At 38.1% G+C, this 18,206-nt stretch overlaps 1 protein-coding gene across 2 annotated transcripts; it reads left to right on the top strand.

The window, feature by feature from the left end:
• The first annotated feature begins 15,164 nt into the window (after window positions 1-15,164).
• Window positions 15,165-17,725, top strand: LOC137009176 (uncharacterized). 2 transcript variants are annotated; one of them, XM_067371157.1, is made up of 4 exons: window positions 15,165-15,386; window positions 15,999-16,136; window positions 16,308-16,418; window positions 16,571-17,725. In XM_067371157.1, the coding sequence occupies exons 1-4, from the start codon at window positions 15,293-15,295 to the stop codon at window positions 16,969-16,971; spliced, it is 744 nt and encodes a 247-aa protein (XP_067227258.1). In that variant the 5' UTR covers window positions 15,165-15,292; the 3' UTR covers window positions 16,972-17,725. The 2 variants fall into 2 exon arrangements, with proteins under 2 accessions (XP_067227258.1, XP_067227269.1); XM_067371168.1 differs by lacking the exon at window positions 15,999-16,136.
• The last annotated feature ends 481 nt before the right edge of the window (window positions 17,726-18,206 follow it).

An 18,206-nucleotide genomic window follows, 5' to 3' on the forward strand; every position in this document is an offset into this window, starting at 1 on the left:
CTCCCTTTCTGTGGGGGAGAGATGGAGAGAGAATTACAGCAGCGCTGCCGAGATCAGAAAAACAAGAAAATCAACAACTTTACACTCCTTACATTAGTTTTAGCATGAAAAAGCAGTATTCTTAAGACCCGTTCACACCAAGAACGATAACTATAAAGATAACTACATTTGCATCCACACTAAGGAACGATAATGTTCTGTTTATTATAAACTCACGCACTGCGGTTTCATAGTTTGTCCATGTTTTTGCTGTTCTTGTTGCACTTACAGGTTTTAACCAGCAGATGTCCTCAGCATGCTATGTTTTGAGTGAATAGCTAATGAATCGATTTAATCTAACAGTGAATTTAGCTGACGAAGTCAATATAGTGGAATAAAAACAATGCCATTTTTACTTGCAAATTCAAAGGAAGTAAGACAACTCTCAGCTCTGGATACCTGAGGTAATTTTATGTTAAGGCAGGAGCACACCAAGCTGACGGTCCATCGGGCCATCTGATCATTCTGATTGGCTGTTCAGCTACTGCCACCTGCTGGTTTGGAAAGGCATTTCATCTTGCGCAGGCACAGAACGGACGTGCTACTTGGCCGTCGAGCGTGTGTCAGGGCAACTTTGGACACAGACGCTGCCGATGTGACCTAACCCCGCAGTCTGCTTTTCGTCGACACTAGTTTGTCGGCGTCGGCTTGGTGTGTTCCTGACTTTACACTATTTGCTAGCCTGGCATTATGATCATCATTAATATTTCTCACCATTTATTCCGAGGGTATGACTGATTGTTTTCCATATATCCATTTTTTTAAAGTATCCTTGAAAAAGGGGTTTGACTTGTCAAACAGTGGTGGCTTTTTCTGGACCTCGGCGATTAACTTCTCCGCCATTTTAAATGCGGGGGTCCTTAAATTAGAATGGATTCTGATTGGTTGTCAGTTTTCCTTAACTGTGATGAAATCACTGCATTGCAGGCTTATTCTGGTGGTGGCAACATAAGTATAATAATAATAATAATAATGATAATAATAATAAAAAAAACTCTCATGTTCTACACTGTAAGCAAAAAAGCAATTAAATGCAATTGCAAATGCGAAGAGATTAAAATCTAATTAAACATGATTCTGAATCACAGATAACAAATTAACAAATACATTATATCAACTATATTCCCCCAAATATCATCTCGACTAGCCAAACAGACTGTAAATAAACAATTTAATTAAAAAAGTTGCTTATTTGTTAAGGCTTTGCAAACTTCCAGCATGCAATGCAGCATGAATAAATTATTGCTGTTTTAGGATTATGGACTTTATGATGTTATTTTTCTGCTGTTGGTATACAACACTAATATCTGTTTTGCAAGCTGTTTCTTTCTTCAGAGGCAAATGAATTCTTGCATATTAAACGATATGTAAGAATGACAAATTGTAATCAGCCAATCATTTATCAGATGCTTTTATCTAAAGCGACAATTTATCATATTTTAAGCATTCTGTGTTAGTTCATGCAGGCCTCGTAGTCAAGCTCTGCTATCAGCTGATTCGCAAATTCCAACCCCACCCATATCAGCTGATCCGATTTCTATGGACTCCATTGGCAACTCTAAAATAAGGTGCATTACTTAAACGCAGCTTCCGAAGCTTGCTTGGCTGCTTCCACTGCAACCCAGCTCCTCCTTAAACTTGTGTCTAACTTAATCAGTGTCATTCTGTTGTCATTGATGCATGCTCTGTTCTCAATAGGGGATTTTTGTGCTGCTCTCTCAGTTAAAAAATGGGAGGTTGTCCCCAGAAGCTGCTGCTGTTCCCGGTCTTGGCTTTCATGGAGCTCATGAAAAGGATGGGGAATTTAGAACAGAGCCATACCGCCACATTGTAACTTTAGCAAAATATGCCAATAAAAAAATTGACTAAAGTTTGTCTCTTTTAATTTTTGACTTAAGTGGTCCTGACTGAAAGTTTTTTGAGTTGATAATTGATATTTTGCAAGGAATCTAGTTTCTTTGACAATGTTTTATTTGCTGAAGGTGCTAAATTTGCATTTAGTGAATAAACAAATTCAAACTGACTAAACAAATGACTGCTACATAAAGTTTGGGGGTCAGCAATATTTTTTGTTGTTGTTGTTGCTGTTGAAGAAATTAATACTTTTATTCAGCAAGGATGCATTAAATTGATTAAAAGTGACAGTAAAGACATTTATAATGTTGCAAGATTTCTGTTTCAAATAAATGTTTAAACGTCCTATTCATCAAAGAATCTTGAAAAATAAAACGTATCAAGGTTTCCACAGAAATATGAAGCAGCACAACTGTTTTCAATATTGATAATAATGAGAAAAGTTTCTTGAGCAGCAAATCATCATATTAGAATAATTCTGAAGGATCATGTGACACTGAAGACTGGAGTAATGATGCTGAAAATTCACTTTTGATCACAGGAATAAATTATATTTTAACATATATATTCACAGCTGTTTTAAACCATGTTCACCCAAACCTTTCTCTGTCTGATTTTGCAGCAGAATTCATGTGAACGACTCACTGTTGACAGTCCAGCAGGGCTTCATCACGGTGCATCATGTCGATCCTGCATGGCTTTTAAAATAAAGAATTCAATCACAAAAACTTTTTATGGAAAGCTCAAATGTCACAATATTCTTAAAGATGCGATGTTAAAAGGTGAGTTTTGTGTTTCGGCAACTGGTTTTATTGAGAATTTATTCTTAGGACCACTTTAGTTTTACTCCTATGTATAATTTTTGAAATGCAATTGTCTCAGAAACTAAATGTTTTTTTTTTGTTTTTTTTTTGTTTGTTTTTTTCTGTAAGCAACTTTTATATCAATGCATGAAGAAATGGTGAACACCAGGCTGAAATAACCTAATAAAAATGTACCATGGTAAACAGTAAAATCATAATATAATATTGATCTTCAAACAGTTAAAGAATTTAAGCATTCATAATTTTTCTGTCATTTATTTCTATTTTTATATGATATTATTTTACTTTTTTCTTATGGCATTTATAAAACCAATACAGTTGTTGTATATTAACAATAAATGTGGTATTTTGTACCCCCCATTTTTTTATTACAATATTTTCTTATTTTTTGTAGCATTATCTAAATCAATACAGTTTCTTTTCTATAGTAACAATAATTGTGGTGTTTTGTGCATTTTTAAAATGGACATTTTTCCCATTTTTTTATTACTTTATTTTCTCTTTTTTTGTTACATCAACAAAATGAATACAGTTTTTTTCTATAGTACCAATAAATGTGGCATTTTTTCCTGAATAACATTTTTACTATAGTATTTTTTTTGTCTTTTTTCTATTTTATTAAATTATTATTATTATTATTATTTAGCATTACCCAAATGAATATTTTTTTTTCCTATAGTAACAAGTGTTGAATTTAAAAAAAAAAATAATAATTTACTATGGTTTACTATTTTCTGTTTTTATTGTTATTATTACCAAATGAACACAGTTTTATATATATATATATATATATATATATATATATATATATATATATATATATATATATATATATATATATATATATAGCAACAGTAAGTGGTATTTTGTACTGAATAGCCTGAAGACTATGGTAAATTGTCATTTTTAACATTATTTTCTTATTTTTTGTGGCATTAACCAAATCAACAGCTTTTCTAAAGTAACAATAAGTGTTTTAAAAAAACATTTTACCGTGGTAAATTTGGCTAAGTTTAGGATTTTGATCAATAGCAGCCTGACATTGGAAATGGACTTAATCAACTGAATTTCCATGCAAGTCTTTGTTCTCAAAGTTCTAAACTGACAGTCCTGATCCTCTTCCTCAGTTTCTCAGGCTCAAACACTTTAATTACATGCACAGGTGAAGCAAAGCAGCGTTTCAACTCTTTGTCCTGGAGTCTGACCTGAGATTGTCTCCAGCGGTGAAGGGTAAAGGTGAATCCCTCAGCCTCTCACAGGATTGTCGATTGCTATTTTCTCCTTCTGAGGTGAAAAATCGATCCTCCTTAAGCCCCTCAGAAGTTCCCAGCTCCACATTTCGTTTCTCATCTCTATTTCCACACCCATGGGTCCCGCAATGTCCTGGGAACTTGTCTTGTATCACTGGGGATAAAAAGCAAACACAGCCGTATTACTGATCTACAAGGTTGTCAATCAAAAATTATGTCTCACAAGTTTGTGACCAATAGAAAATGACCTAAAATGTAAATTCTGTCATCATTTACTCACCTGCTTGTTGCTCCAAACACGACTTGCTTTCTTGCATGCAACGATAACAAGAAAGCTGCTCCTTCACATAATGAAAACAGTTTACACACAAAAAGCACCAAAAAAGCATCACAACATCAAGTAGTCATAATTGTTTCTTTTTATCTCACAGTTCTGACTTTTAACTCACAATTGAGATAAACTCACCATTGTGAATTATACAGTAAGAATTGCGTGACAAAAACTCACAATTGAAGTAAGAATTGCGACTATATCACGTAATTCTGACTTTAACAGCTTGTGTTTCGGTTGCTCAACAACAACAAAGCTGGAGAATCTCACGCAGCTAAAATGAGGATTGTCAGTAACGGTGTTCAGCCTTACATTGATCAAACCGGAGTCGACACTGATGGAGAGACTCAGGAAGAAGTTACAACTTTTAGAATGAAACTGGATGTTTCTAAATGGTTAGTGGATAAATTTATGTAGCTGCTGTGGAGTTGATTCAACTAGCATGTTAATCTTTTGTGCAAATCCAGTGTTGAATTGACCCTCATTTGTGGGTCTTCTTACTTTGCATTGAACTTTGAGCATCGTAACGTTGCAGATGCTCAAACAGCAACATTACACACTAACTAAACTTAAAAAAGTGAAATCATAATCAACCACCCCTTTAATATATGTCAGTGCCACTGTTCTGTCTCAAGATGCATACCAGTAATGTTGTTGTTTTTTTTCTACACATTTTAGTACCAGTACATTTATAAAAGACATACTTAAATGTCCAAACTGAACTAAGGCCTAATCCTGACTTAATCTAAGCCCTGTCAGTGAAACCATGCCTTTAAGTCTTTAGTTGTACACTATACATGAAAATCTCCCTCTGGCTGTAGCTCTTAAATCTCATTTGTGCATACACTAAAAACATAACTTTGCATTTAAGGACATGAATGCAAATATTTGTATCTACACAAGCTTGTTTTCATGAATCACACAGCTCTGAAAAGTGTCCAACACATAAAACAAAGCAATTATTGCATTCTCAGCAGTGCCACACGAGGCGCTACAGCAGTATTAGCATATACTGTCGTTTTTCTTTTCAGTGCTGAGCAGTTCAAGTTAGTTAAACTGCTGACATGTTTACAGCAGCTATACCTTAATAATAACACATCAGATTTGATGGTACAGGAATTTAAATGTAATGTCTCTAGGGATTTATTTGCATTCATAAATTAAAGGCATTAATACCGTATAATTCTCTTTCTTACGATAACAGCAAGCAAATAAGTCATTACATGCAAATTCCAGACAGCCGCTGATTCATTTTCACAAACAGACAGAGAAGCTGCATTTGGATTTGTTGTTGTACGTCGGTCTGTAACGCGGCGCTTAGAGGATTTGTGCAGTGCAAGCAGTCTGAGCCGGGGTAAAATAATTACCCTCAGCCCTCTCGCTGTCATATTCCTAGAAGCCGCATATACAGATATCACGGTTTATTGTAAAGTAGCATTTACAACGAGCGACATGCTGCATTATTCATGAAGTTTTTCTCTTTTTTTTTTTCTGGCGCGTTGCTCTCTCACTAACTTCCCGGATCTGAACGCTGAACTCTGATCGAGATTCACTGGAGAACATCACTGTGCACAAACAACTGTTTCCAATGTTTAACAAAATGAAGTTCAGTTTCTATTGGGACAAAAAAGAAGCTTCTGAAAGTATGAATGTGATTTTGGGGCTGAAAATATTAGTTTTTCTCTATTGCTACTAACACAATATAACTGATTCACTTGGCCTAATTTCCCAAACCGTTTGTAGCCATAAGTACTTCTTACATTTGGTATTTTTGCATAACGGAGAGACGACTGCCTAGGGGAGGGAGAGAAAGTCTTTTGTCAGAAGACACTGTTATACAGTTTACTCGATTGCTAACACACTGTAACTGGCTCAGTTGGCCCAATTTCCCAAACCATTCATTCAGTTCTAGAAACAAAGACACATTTCTCAAAATGTTTCACACATGTTCCAATTTTCTGAATGTTTTCTGAGAAACTGCACAAAAATTCCCCTTATTTCACACAGGTTTAACCATGTTCTCATTCAGAAAACACAAACACATAGTATAAATAACTCAAGTGTCACACTGAACTCAAATAGCACACATTTATCCATCTGTAAACATTAAGTAGCAAAATTGATGACTGATCAGAATCTCAGGATAATAAAAATATGCCCACAGGTGATTATGTGCTTTGGAAAATGAGTCGTAGTAGTGGGAAACAAAGAGGAAGGGGAGGGGAAAAGAAAAATGAAGGAGATGGGATCAAAGGACATTTGTTCCTGATGAAATACAAGCATTAGTTTCATTTTCTTGCAATGACCATGAGGGAAGTTGGTCTGCAGGCTCATGTACGCCCTCAAACTCAATTGTCAAATTGATTTGTAGCCACAAGTACTTCTAACATTTGGTATTTTTGCAGAACTGAGAGACGACTGACTAAGGTGGACATATTTTCTAAATGCATTAGTGATCATTTAGAAGGGGTGTACATTTAAGCTGAGTACTGTATATATTATAACCAGGGGTGCCACCTTTTTGGTCTGGTTCTCAAGGGAGCTCCTTATCTCTTTCCTCCTGACTTGTGGGGTGTCCCCGGTCTGACAGCATCTATCAAAAGTGGTCCAAGGCTGGCCTGTGTGATCCGATCCAACAGACGAGCTACTGTAGTTCAAATGGCTCAAGAAGTTAATGCTGGTTCTGATTGAAAGGTGTCAGAATACACAGTGATCACAGTTTGCTGCATATGGAGCTGCATAGCTGCAGACCAGTCAGGATGCCCATGCTGACCCCTGTCCACTGCTGAAAGAGACAACAGTGGGCATCAGAACTGGACCACGGAGCAATGAAAGAAGAAGGTGGCCTGATCCGATGAATCACGTTTTCTTTTACATCACGTGGATGGCCGAGTGCATGTGCGTTGCTTACCTGGGGAACACATGGCACCAGGATGCACTATGGGAAGAAGGCAAGCGTGTGATGTTTTGGGCAATGATCTGCTGGGAAACCTTGAATCCTGCCATCCATGTGGATGTTACTTTGACACATACCACCTACCTAAGCATTGTTGCAGATCATGCACCTTTCATGAAAACGGTATTCCCTGGTGGCTGTGGCCTCTTCCAGCAGGATAATGCTCCTGCCACAAAGCAAAAATGGTTCAGGAATGGTTTGAGGAGCACAACAATGAATTTGAGGTGTTGACTTGTGCTTCCAAATTCCCCAGATCTCAATCCAATCGAGCATCTATGGCAGGGATGGACAACTCCGGTCCTGGAGGGCCAGTGTCCTGCAGAGTTTATCTCCATCCCTGATAAAAACTCACTTGCCTATAACTTTCTACTAATCATAAAGACCTTGATTAGCTGGTTCAGGTGTGTTTGATTAGGGTTGGAGCTAAACTCTGCTGGACACTGGCCCTCCAGGACCGGAGTTGTCCATCCCTGATCTATGGGATGTGCTGAACAAACAAGTCCAATCCATGGAGGCTTCACCTCACAACTTACAGGACTTTAAGGATCTGCTGCTAACATCTTGGTGCAGAAACCACAGCACACCTTCAGGGGTCTAGAGGAGTCCATGCCTCGATGGGTCAGGGCTGATTTGACAGCAAAAGCGGGACCAACACAATATTAGGAAGGTGGTCATAATGCTATACGCCTTATCCGTGTAAAAGAACTTACAAAAGTTTGTACAAAGATGCTTGTTACTGTTTTGCATTTGAAGCAATGTGAACAAAAAACAAACAAAACAAACAAACAAACAAACAAACAAAAAACACCTAAACTTAATAAGTTGAAGTGACTTTTTAATATATTAATCTTTTGTAATTAAGGGTTTTGATAAATACTCTGTTAATTAAATATATATATAAAAATCTCATGTTATTGGTGGCTAGTTCTAGGGTCAGTGCTGTTCCATATATGTATTATGCAAATGGGAATGGAAAATTCATTTTCAGTACCTTGCACTTAAAGAAGAAAAACACCAAACCCACAGAGGGGAATTTGCCCCCTCATTTCACAAAACCACTCACGCCATGCATAACCTGGTTCTCACGTCTCTCAGGTACATCCTCTCACACTTGCACAAAATGATCCACATATAAATGAAGATCTTCTACAAATGCATGCATTATAAATTGACAAATATATATACTGTTTTGTACGCTTATACAATACAATCCACAAACACATACAGGTTGCGTTATATATGTATCTGTAATTTAATGTCTCATAATTTATATAATTTACTGTGCATTGCTTTAAAAGTATTATAAAATATAATTAAAAACTCACCTAATAACACTAGTTGCATGTCTTTTGGATGCACATTTGAAACTGAATAACAAAATAACTATAAATGTTGGAACTGTTGCATTTACACTTTTTAACATATTTGTTTTTCTGACTCACTGATACTGAACCTCTGACACAGATTGCACATGTCTGTGTCTGCATTGCAAAAGCTTTCTTGAGTATGGAACAGAATTAACAGTTTAGATGTTGATGTCTGGTTGAAAATGTTTAGTTAGAAGTCGTCATCATTGAGATCAGTGTTTCATCTAGTTGGTCTCTTGACTCTTGTTGCTTTCTATTTTAACAATTGCAGGTGTTTTCAGAAAAACAATTCTGCATTGATGAAGCAGGTCTGTTTTAACTAGCCTGGTAATACCAGACTCTGCTACTTCACTTTGCTTCGTAGACAGAGTCTGGAATGGCATAATAGAGAAGTGTTTTCTCTCTCGCTAGGGGGCGCTTGTCTGAAGTTTAAAATCATTGGTTACCCGTAAGCCAATCAGATACGTTTAGTTTTGACGTATGTTATGCGCCTGTACAGCCGCATCGAAGCACAGACATCATGCTTCGAACTCAACATCACCTCCATTTAAAATGTTTATCAAACACTCTTCTTGTTCTGGCTTCAGTTTGAAAAAGAGTTGAATGTTCTCCATAACAGAGCGAATTGCATCCCGTGTCTCGTTTCCCATTTCCGTGGTCGTTTTGGTTTTCGATTTCTCTAACCTACAATGTAAAACTTGACGCTTAGCATCTACGTCACGGCTCTCAGCCCGCCCTCTGTTCGTTGATTGGCCCGGCTGTTTCCAGACCGGTGGCAAACAGATAGCTCTGACTCTGTATCAGACTGAGTACAGAAGCGAAATGAAATTGAGCGGAAGTAGGAAGTCTGACGTAGTCAGGCTATGTTTTAACGGTCAAATGACTGCATTAAAGTGGTTTAAACAACTGCCTTTTCTGTAATTGACTTACAGAATTGAAGCATTATTGAAAAATATTAAACTTAGCTGATGTGATAAAGATAATTTATAACACCAGTGTTGTGTTTCAAATGCTGAATGTTGATGTCTGTGAGTATATAAATAACACTGTCATTGTTAACTTTCTTTTTTAATCAAATGTTTTGTGGCTCATTCATGGCTCCCAGCATGCATTGCAGCATAAATACATTATACAGCTGAATTGTTTTTTTGTTTTTTTTTGTCACCATTGTTGAGGTTTATATGATAAGTGTTGATGTCTAGATGTGTCATTTTAACTTAGTTTTGGACAATCTTACACAAATCACTTCAGTGTTACAAATGATGTTTATCAAATCAGTTTATTACTGTCTTCTCAAAAATGCTTCAATACCAAAAGAAAGGTTGTAGTTTTGTGTTCTTATTTCTCTTTCTTTCAGTGCTTGTTCACAGCAGGTGTTTGAATGACTGAAAGAATGTTTCAGGAACATCATACTAACCTTTAAATAGCATTCTACTAACATTAAGGAAATGACATTTTTATGCTCTTGGAATGTTACAAATCAACATTCCTAGAATGCTGAATTTATCAAAATACAGTTGATAGAACATTTGAGGAACATCATACCTTTTAAAACACGGTCCTCTAATATCAAGAAAACGTCTCGGTTACATATGTAACCCTTGTTCCCTGAAGGAGGGAACGGAGAAGTACGTCAGTAGTGACCAACGAATTGGGATATTGTCGGAGAGTCCTATCAGCTTCGAGTGAAACTAAACAAGCCAATGGAATTGGTATGCGATATTTGCATAATGTGCACCGTCCCCGCCAATTGTATAAATAGGGAACCAGATGCAATCGTACTCTGTTTTTCGCTGAGGAGACAACCTGGATTCTGCACTACAGTGAAGGCACAGGAACTGTGGTGACGGGATGTACATCTCTGTTCCCTCTTTCAGGGAACGAGGGTTACATACCTAACCGAGACATTCCCTTTCAGTCAGTCACATACAACATACGTCAGTAGTGACCGACGAATTGGGATCCCAAATAAAACGACACAGTTACTGACCCCTTCCAGCGTAAGCTCCAGCTACCCAGTGCACCTGGGAGGCGGAGAAGGGGCGAGCTTACACTGAGAGAGTCTACTGCTGTTCCCACTACAGTAAGACTTAGACAACACTGGGGAAGTGAACCTATGGGGCACACTGCAGAGGCCACAACTTACCCTGCAGGGGAGGAATTATGTGGAAATACACATATGGACTGGCCGTAGGCAGTACGCATATGGAGTCCCTGGGATGGCTCCAGCCTAGAGGTAGGGGGATACTCATCTGACAGGTGACAGCAGAGCTGACTCTGCTAAGGGAATGACACAGGCTCACCGTAGGGAGTTTAACCGTGGACAATATACATATGGGACCACTCATGTGGAGTGTTCACAACATATGGCACCCAGCCAAACATTCTGGCCCAGGGGGCAGGAGTGGCATAGCAAGCTGACACTAGAAGGGGTTCTTCACGTTAGTACATGGGAAGATAACGGTTCCACACTAAAGCTATAGAATCTAGCGAACATGTTGGGGTGTCACCCAGTCTGCTGCTCTACAAATGTCTGTCAGCGAGGCACCGTGCACCAGCACCCATGAAGAGGCAACTCCTCTAGTGGAGTGAGCTCTTCACCTGAGTGGGCAAGACATGCCTTGCGACTAATAAGCCAAGGCAATGGCGTCCACTATCCAGTGGGCCATCCTCTGCTTGGAGACAGCCTTTCCCTACTGCTGGCCTCCATAACAGACAAAGCGCTGATCTGAGGTCCTAAAGCTTCGCGTTCTGAGGTGCTTTGGATGATCAGATAGCCAAAGCTATTCGCAATGAGATAGCTCTGTCAGGAGGTCCTGAGGGTTGGATCAACATCCCAACATCTATTAGTCTGCCCCTCATGGACTCAATCCACACCCCTCCGGGCTCTGAACACCCAGGCAGCCAACAGACCCTCTCACTCCTCCACAGTCGTTATTGGTGGTCCAATATGACCCAGGATGTCTCCCAATACTTCAGAGGATGCTCAGTCTAAGGTTCCACATCATTTTCTTGAAGGGAAGCTGGTACCCCTACCCATACCACGGAGACCCTGGTCACATCTAGGAGTGGACTTCTTGTTAGATCTCCCACAATCAGACACATACACCTGCATCCTAGTAGTGGTTGATCGCTTCTCGAAAGCCTGCAAACTGATCCCACTTTGGAGCTTACCAATAGCTTTTGAAACAGCTGAGGCATTGTTCAAACACATCTTCCATCACTTCAGAATCCCTGAGGATATTATGTCAGATCAAGGGCCTCAGTTCATCTCACGGGTATGGCGTGCTTTCTTCCAACTCCTGGGAGTGTCAGTGAGTCTTACGTCTGGGTACCACCCTCAGCCCAATGGCCAGACTGAACAGAAAATTCGGGAGATTGGGAGATACCTGCAGTCATATTGCCATCATCACCAACAGAGCTGGAGCATATTCGGAGTTCGGAGACATTAAGAGCCAGGCCAATGCAAAAAGTACAGCTACACCCCAATACCATCCGGGACAAAAGGTCCGGCTCTCCACAAGAGACATCCATCTCTGAGTGCCTTGTAAAAAGCTGAGACCCTGTTACATTGGACCATTCACCATCCAGAGGATGTGAAGTCACCTACTGGTTAAACCTTCCACAACACTATCGTATATTACCATCTTTCCATGTTTTTCTGCTCAAACCTTACACTAATCTTCTCACTCCCTCTCTCACAGGTTCTGGTGATGATGACAAGCCTCCTTCTCCTCTTGTCGACACTGAAGAAGTTCAGATCTATTGAGTCAACACCATCCTGGACTCCCGGCAACAGGGTAGCCGCCTCGAATAGACTGGGAGGGCTGTGGTCCAGAGGAACATTCATGGGTTGCTTGAGACAACATTCTGGATCCTTTACTACTCACCGAATTCCATCACAACAATTCCAGCTGTCCAGCACCCAGAGGTAGAGGTTGGGCCCATCATTGGTCGCAGTGGTCATCAGGAGCTGGCTTAGGGGGTGGGGGGTCGTCACAGTCTCAGTTCCTGCACATGCTCATTAGAGCTCATATAAATACAGCCACTTCACATAGCACCTTTGTCTGGTCTCTTCGATTCCAATGGAAGACTTACCCAATTACTCATCTTGGAAACTTACCTGTCTTCAGTCCTTCTGCACATCCAGCCATTACTTAATTTGCAGCACACACAAGTCAGCACCTGCAACAAACAAAGAACTATGAATGCACAAGCTAAGTACAAACTTGCTGTTTTGAATTCCATACTCACCTGCTTACCATGCTGCTTCTTTGAACTTCCTGTGGATAAAGAAATTGTTGTTTACATTACATTTGTGTCTTCTACATCTGATATTGTGACATTACGTTCTCTTTTGGCTCATGCACATTCTTCACACAGATGACCAATCTATCACTTAATCACTGAAATGGCTCTATTCTTCTGGTGAAATCACAAAACAAAATCACACAAACATGTCCCTGCTCTTGATACACAATAATTGATGAACATCTTTGTGCCGTAGTTACATTGTAAGTTGTCAAATAAGTACTGAATACTATTACGTACTATAGAGTTACAGTTAGGGTTTGGTTTAGAGTTAGTTACTTGTAATTATGCATAATTTACTGAAGTGATTATTTGTGAGTGATTTAGAGCACAGCAGAACTCGGTCAGATAAAGGCTTATTAATGATAGTTCCTGTCAAAAATTTAATTATATTAAAAAGGCAGCTATAAAAAAGCCAGTGTTGAGCAGCAAACAGGTATTTGAAGCTGCTGGTGTCTCTGGAGTCTCAAGAAGCTCTCCATGCAGGCTGGCAGTTGTGCGTAAAGATGCATTTTAGCCACTCCACTTCAAACCTCACAAAGAGAAACATTTACAGTGGGTTTAGACATACATTTTCAAACAGTTTTAATGCTGTGGTGTTTTTTGCAGCAGGAGAGTGCATAGTGCATTGTATTTCAGAAGGCACTATCCTCCTTTTTATAACATAGCTGAAAATGGCTAGTTATGAACTCCACATACCTTGCAAAAGTCATTTTAATACCCTCAGAGACCCTAAAAGGATCTTCCATCTCACTTACCAATATTCCAGCCCAAATCATCACCTGCTAGCTTGTTGTTGGAACGTGGTGGCCATTCACCAACCATCCAGAAATCCATCCATTGTAGTACGGCATTCGTCAGTGATTAAAACTATTTAAAAATGAGTCTTCATGTATTACTACACCCACTGTAAATGTATTTCTTTGTGAGGTTTGGTTTGGAGTGGCTGAAATGCATCTTTACGCACAACTGCCAGCCTGCATGGAGAGCTTCTCGAGACTCCAGAGACACCAGCAGCTTCAAATACCTGATATCCTGATATGTCACTTGCATAATAATTTGGAACGCAGTGTAAACTGTTACCTTATTTTAATAATATTATTTGCAAATAGTTCCAAAATGATCATTTCCCAACTAAAATTTTCTTCACTGTTCTTTTTATTATGCTTTATAAAAAATGGTCCTGTTTACAAATTGAATTAGTTTTTACTGTAGCATTTTAACAGTCTTTTACTTTTAAGATCAAAATAATTTTTTAGAGTTATTTCCTTATTTTCTATTTTACAGAAAAAAAAATCTGTATTAATCAACATTTTATGTAAAACTACACATGCAAAAATACAGAACATTTAATTTAAAAAAGAGTATATAGAGTGTCGGAAACAATACACACAACTACTGACACAGACTGCATTCACACGTTCCACATCCAAACCAAACCACATTCACATGTCCATGTCTGCATTACAAAAGCTTTTATGAGTATGGAAGCTCTCATCTAAAATAAATAGATAACAGTTATTAACAGATAACATTTCCTTCAAATGTTTATACTATATGTTAAATGTGCAGGGCTTTTTGTGGAACAAAACCCCCACAACACTTCCTAAAGCGTGATGCAGCTATAGTTGCAACAATGAGAAAGGAAGAATTGAAACTAATTGTGCAATGATTTCCCATCATCACTACCCACTACCCTAACTGTCTGGTCCAATGATTTACCTACTGTAAACACACACAGTTAAGTCCTATATACCTTGATGAAATTAACCAGCCTTGACCTACATGAGTTTCCTGTTTTTTGAGGTTAGTACTGTGATGCCAGTCTAGCTGGTGGATCAGAAAAGCAATGCAGTTGACCAGCTGAAAGATTATATAATCAATTCTAAAACAAAAATGAATTTGATGGGTTTTTTTACAGTTTGTGGTTAAAGGGAAAATTCACCAAAAATCTTTGAAAATTATAATTTTCTTCGGACAAATCTTTTTTATTATTATTTACATACCTCATTTACAAATGGAGAGATTTATTTTGTTAGTAAAATTCTCTCTGTCATCAACTGACAAGCAAAAAACACAAACTTAAGTTCCTATTTCATCAACTATCCACTTGTTTTATTTCATTCTCTTTCTGTTAGACTTCCATTTCCTCATAAAGACCCTCCCCTTTTGATAAACTATAAAATGGGTGCTCAAACAGGCATGTTATTTCATTCACCTGCTGATCAAAGATGGATCTGCAAATCTCAGTTTTTCTTCTGTTCATTCTGTTCACTGCAGGTACAAAGACAAATAGTTTTTATAATGTTCCTGAGTTCGACTACAGATCATATTGGTCCTCTCGCTATTGTTATGAGTGCATGCATGATCTGATGGGTTCTTGTGTGAAAAAAATGGTGAAATGTCCCATTGGATTTTCCAAATGCTTCAGCTCGACAATGGTAATGGAACTCGGTAAGTTCAATATAATGGGTTGAAATTCACTGTCATATGTGACTAATGGAGAGGCTGGTATTATTTACTGGTGCTGATACAGTGATGTAACTTGCTACTCATGAACTAGATGAACTGCTACTCATTTTCTGGCAAATATTAACAAATTCAGTTGCAGAAAATTCTATATATATTTCTACTTTTTACTTAGCTTTCTCTCAGATAGTAATAATGCAATTGTATTTTTTTAAAAAATGATTGAAATTACACTGTAAAAAGAATTGTTGGTTTAACTTAAAAAGTAAGTTACCTGGTTGCCTTAAAATTTTGAGTTCATTTATATTAAAAATTTGAGTTAATGAAGGTGATTGGTTTAATGTACAGAAAATCTAAATACTATGTTAGCTGAACTACATTGATTAGGTTAATTTGACAAAATAAAAATGTAATAAATCATGAAAATAATTTTTAGTGTAGAAAAATGCTAAATTTTGTCTTTTCTTCTTTGCAGTTGTGAGATAATTCATTATCAGAAAGGCTTTTTATTAACTCTCTCACTGCTTCTTTTTAATATACATAACATTTTCTAACAAAACAATGTGCACTCGAACTTGTCTTTCCTTTATTATTCAGGTTTTTTAGGTTTTGATACTGAAGTGATGAACAAAACATGCTTTGCTGGCTGTAAAAGTGGGTCCGTGAACTTAGGCGATGTAAAGATGTCTGGTTACTGCTGTGGCACTGACTTTTGTAATGCCAAAGATGCTCCAGGTACTGACCAAGTGCAAATGACTATCGTCTTCAAAGTCAAAAGTCAATGGGTGGACTTGATTTTCTATCAAGAACCGATAGGGAATTGGGGCAGCTAAAGGGATGTTGTTTCATTATTTGATGTTATATATGTAGGGAACAGAACTACATATACTGTTTTTCCTCCTGTAGATCCCAGAAAGAACATTCCTAATGGAAATAAATGTTACTATTGTGATGATCAGAGCTGCTCAAACATATTGAGCTGTTCAGGGACTGAAGACCGCTGTCTTACATCAACAAGTAAGAATTTGGAAAAGAAGAAGATTAAAGTCATTATTTGTGCCTCTCCATCATTAACAGATACCAATTGCTAACTCGGTTCACACTATTCTCAAAGCAGACATACCAACCCAGACTGACTAAACCTGTTTTTATTTTGTTTTTTTCATCAGTGATTTTCAGAGGCCTACCAACAGTTAGAAAAGGGTGTGTCTCTAAATCTCTCTGCGATACCCCAACATCTACTGATATTCAGGAGTTCTCATGTTGTGAGGGGAGCCTGTGTAATGGTGATAAACATGTCCCCCAGGGCGTCACCCAGAGTTCCATGTATAACCGTGATAAAAGAGTCACCCAGAGTTTCATCCAGAGTTTTGTGCATGAGGATGCTAAAACCGTCACCCAGAGCTCCATGCATAACGGTGATACAAGTGTCACCCAGAATTTCATCCAGAGCTTCATGCATAAGAGTGACACCCGGAGCTCCGTATATAACGGTGCTCAGAGCGGCACCCAGAGTGAGAGCACCCTGTTCCTCTGCTCTTCTCTGCTCTCCTACTTCCTGCTGCACTGAATTGTACTGATTATATAGTCTGTATTTCTCATTTCATTAGTCAAAAAAATAAATAAAAATAAAAATCTCACCTGTTTTTTTTAATAATTTAAATGAAGTTTAAAACTGCATTTAGTACAATTTATAAGCAGGTGGCAGCAGATGAACTTTCGTACTATATATATTGTAAAAATAAAAAATATGGAGCTTCTCTATATTTCCTTCCAATATATAATCCAAAACACCCAAGAAATAGCCTGTCATCTTGTGCTGATGAAATCCTTTGGAGTTTGAATCTGTGTGAGGTACGCTGTAAAACCAAACAGTTTCAACTAATTATATCAAATTAGTTTGTTTCACTCAAATACTAAAGTTTATTGTACTTAGAAAAAAGTGAAAATAGCAATATATTCTATTTACACTATGTAAAAGCAATAAGAGTAAATAGTAATTACGCTATTTATACTTATGAATAGCGGCAGATATTTGTGTAACAGACATGCCAAGCTCTGTCACCAGTATTTAAACACACACCTCGAGCCTCATAGTTATCTGGTCTCGTTTCAAGAAAGTACTGTTTACCTGTACTCCACATCTCAGTGACAATACTCCCAACATTCTCTCTGTTCCTGTTCTCCACATCTCCCCAGTCTTCTCCTTGTGTATGTGTGCAACTTACCTCCAAACTCACCAGTATCTACTCGAGGTGTGTACTCTCTCCAGTTCTGAAGATCTCCTCACCATCTCATCTCGCCATTGAGCTTGATGATTTACTGTTTCCTCACCTGCTTCTGTTTACCCTGCTTTGCTGCAATAAACTCACTACTGTTGAATTGTATACTATCTGTCTGAGTAATTCTGTTACAATTTGCACCTCAGTATTGTTGTATTGTCCCGAATATTATTAAAAACATACAAACTTTTTGGCATAGGCTACCATAAAAATAACCCTGTAGCCAAGCATTTTGAAATCTAGTTTTAAAATCTGGGTACCGTCTTATGTTTTAAAATCACATATGGGGAAAGTTTGGTCCTGTGAGTGACGCACAAAAATGGACAGTCACACGGCTCTTAGCGGCCGTTCTCACAGAATGCGTTTTTCTATTCCAATGCGCTACTTTCCCATTGTTTTTCTATGTAAACCCACACACTTGATGGATGTGCATGACCGTTACGCTCGCATCTCGCGTCTTTTGCAGCGCCTCACACATGAGCGCTATGTTTTTAAAGGATTAGTTCACTTTCAAATTAAATTT

This window comes from Chanodichthys erythropterus, chromosome 3, assembly GCF_024489055.1.
Source record: "Chanodichthys erythropterus isolate Z2021 chromosome 3, ASM2448905v1, whole genome shotgun sequence".
Classification (NCBI taxonomy): domain Eukaryota; kingdom Metazoa; phylum Chordata; class Actinopteri; order Cypriniformes; family Xenocyprididae; genus Chanodichthys; species Chanodichthys erythropterus.

Bases quoted from the DNA above. Each gene is read 5' to 3' on its own strand.
- LOC137009176 (XM_067371157.1), top strand. From the start codon at position 15,293: ATGCATGATCTGATGGGTTCTTGTGTGAAAAAAATGGTGAAATGTCCC. The intron at 16,137-16,307 runs GTACTGACCAAG...TTCCTCCTGTAG, and splicing joins TAATGCCAAAGATGCTCCAG to ATCCCAGAAAGAACATTCCT. The intron at 16,419-16,570 runs GTAAGAATTTGG...TTTTTTCATCAG, and splicing joins CCGCTGTCTTACATCAACAA to TGATTTTCAGAGGCCTACCA.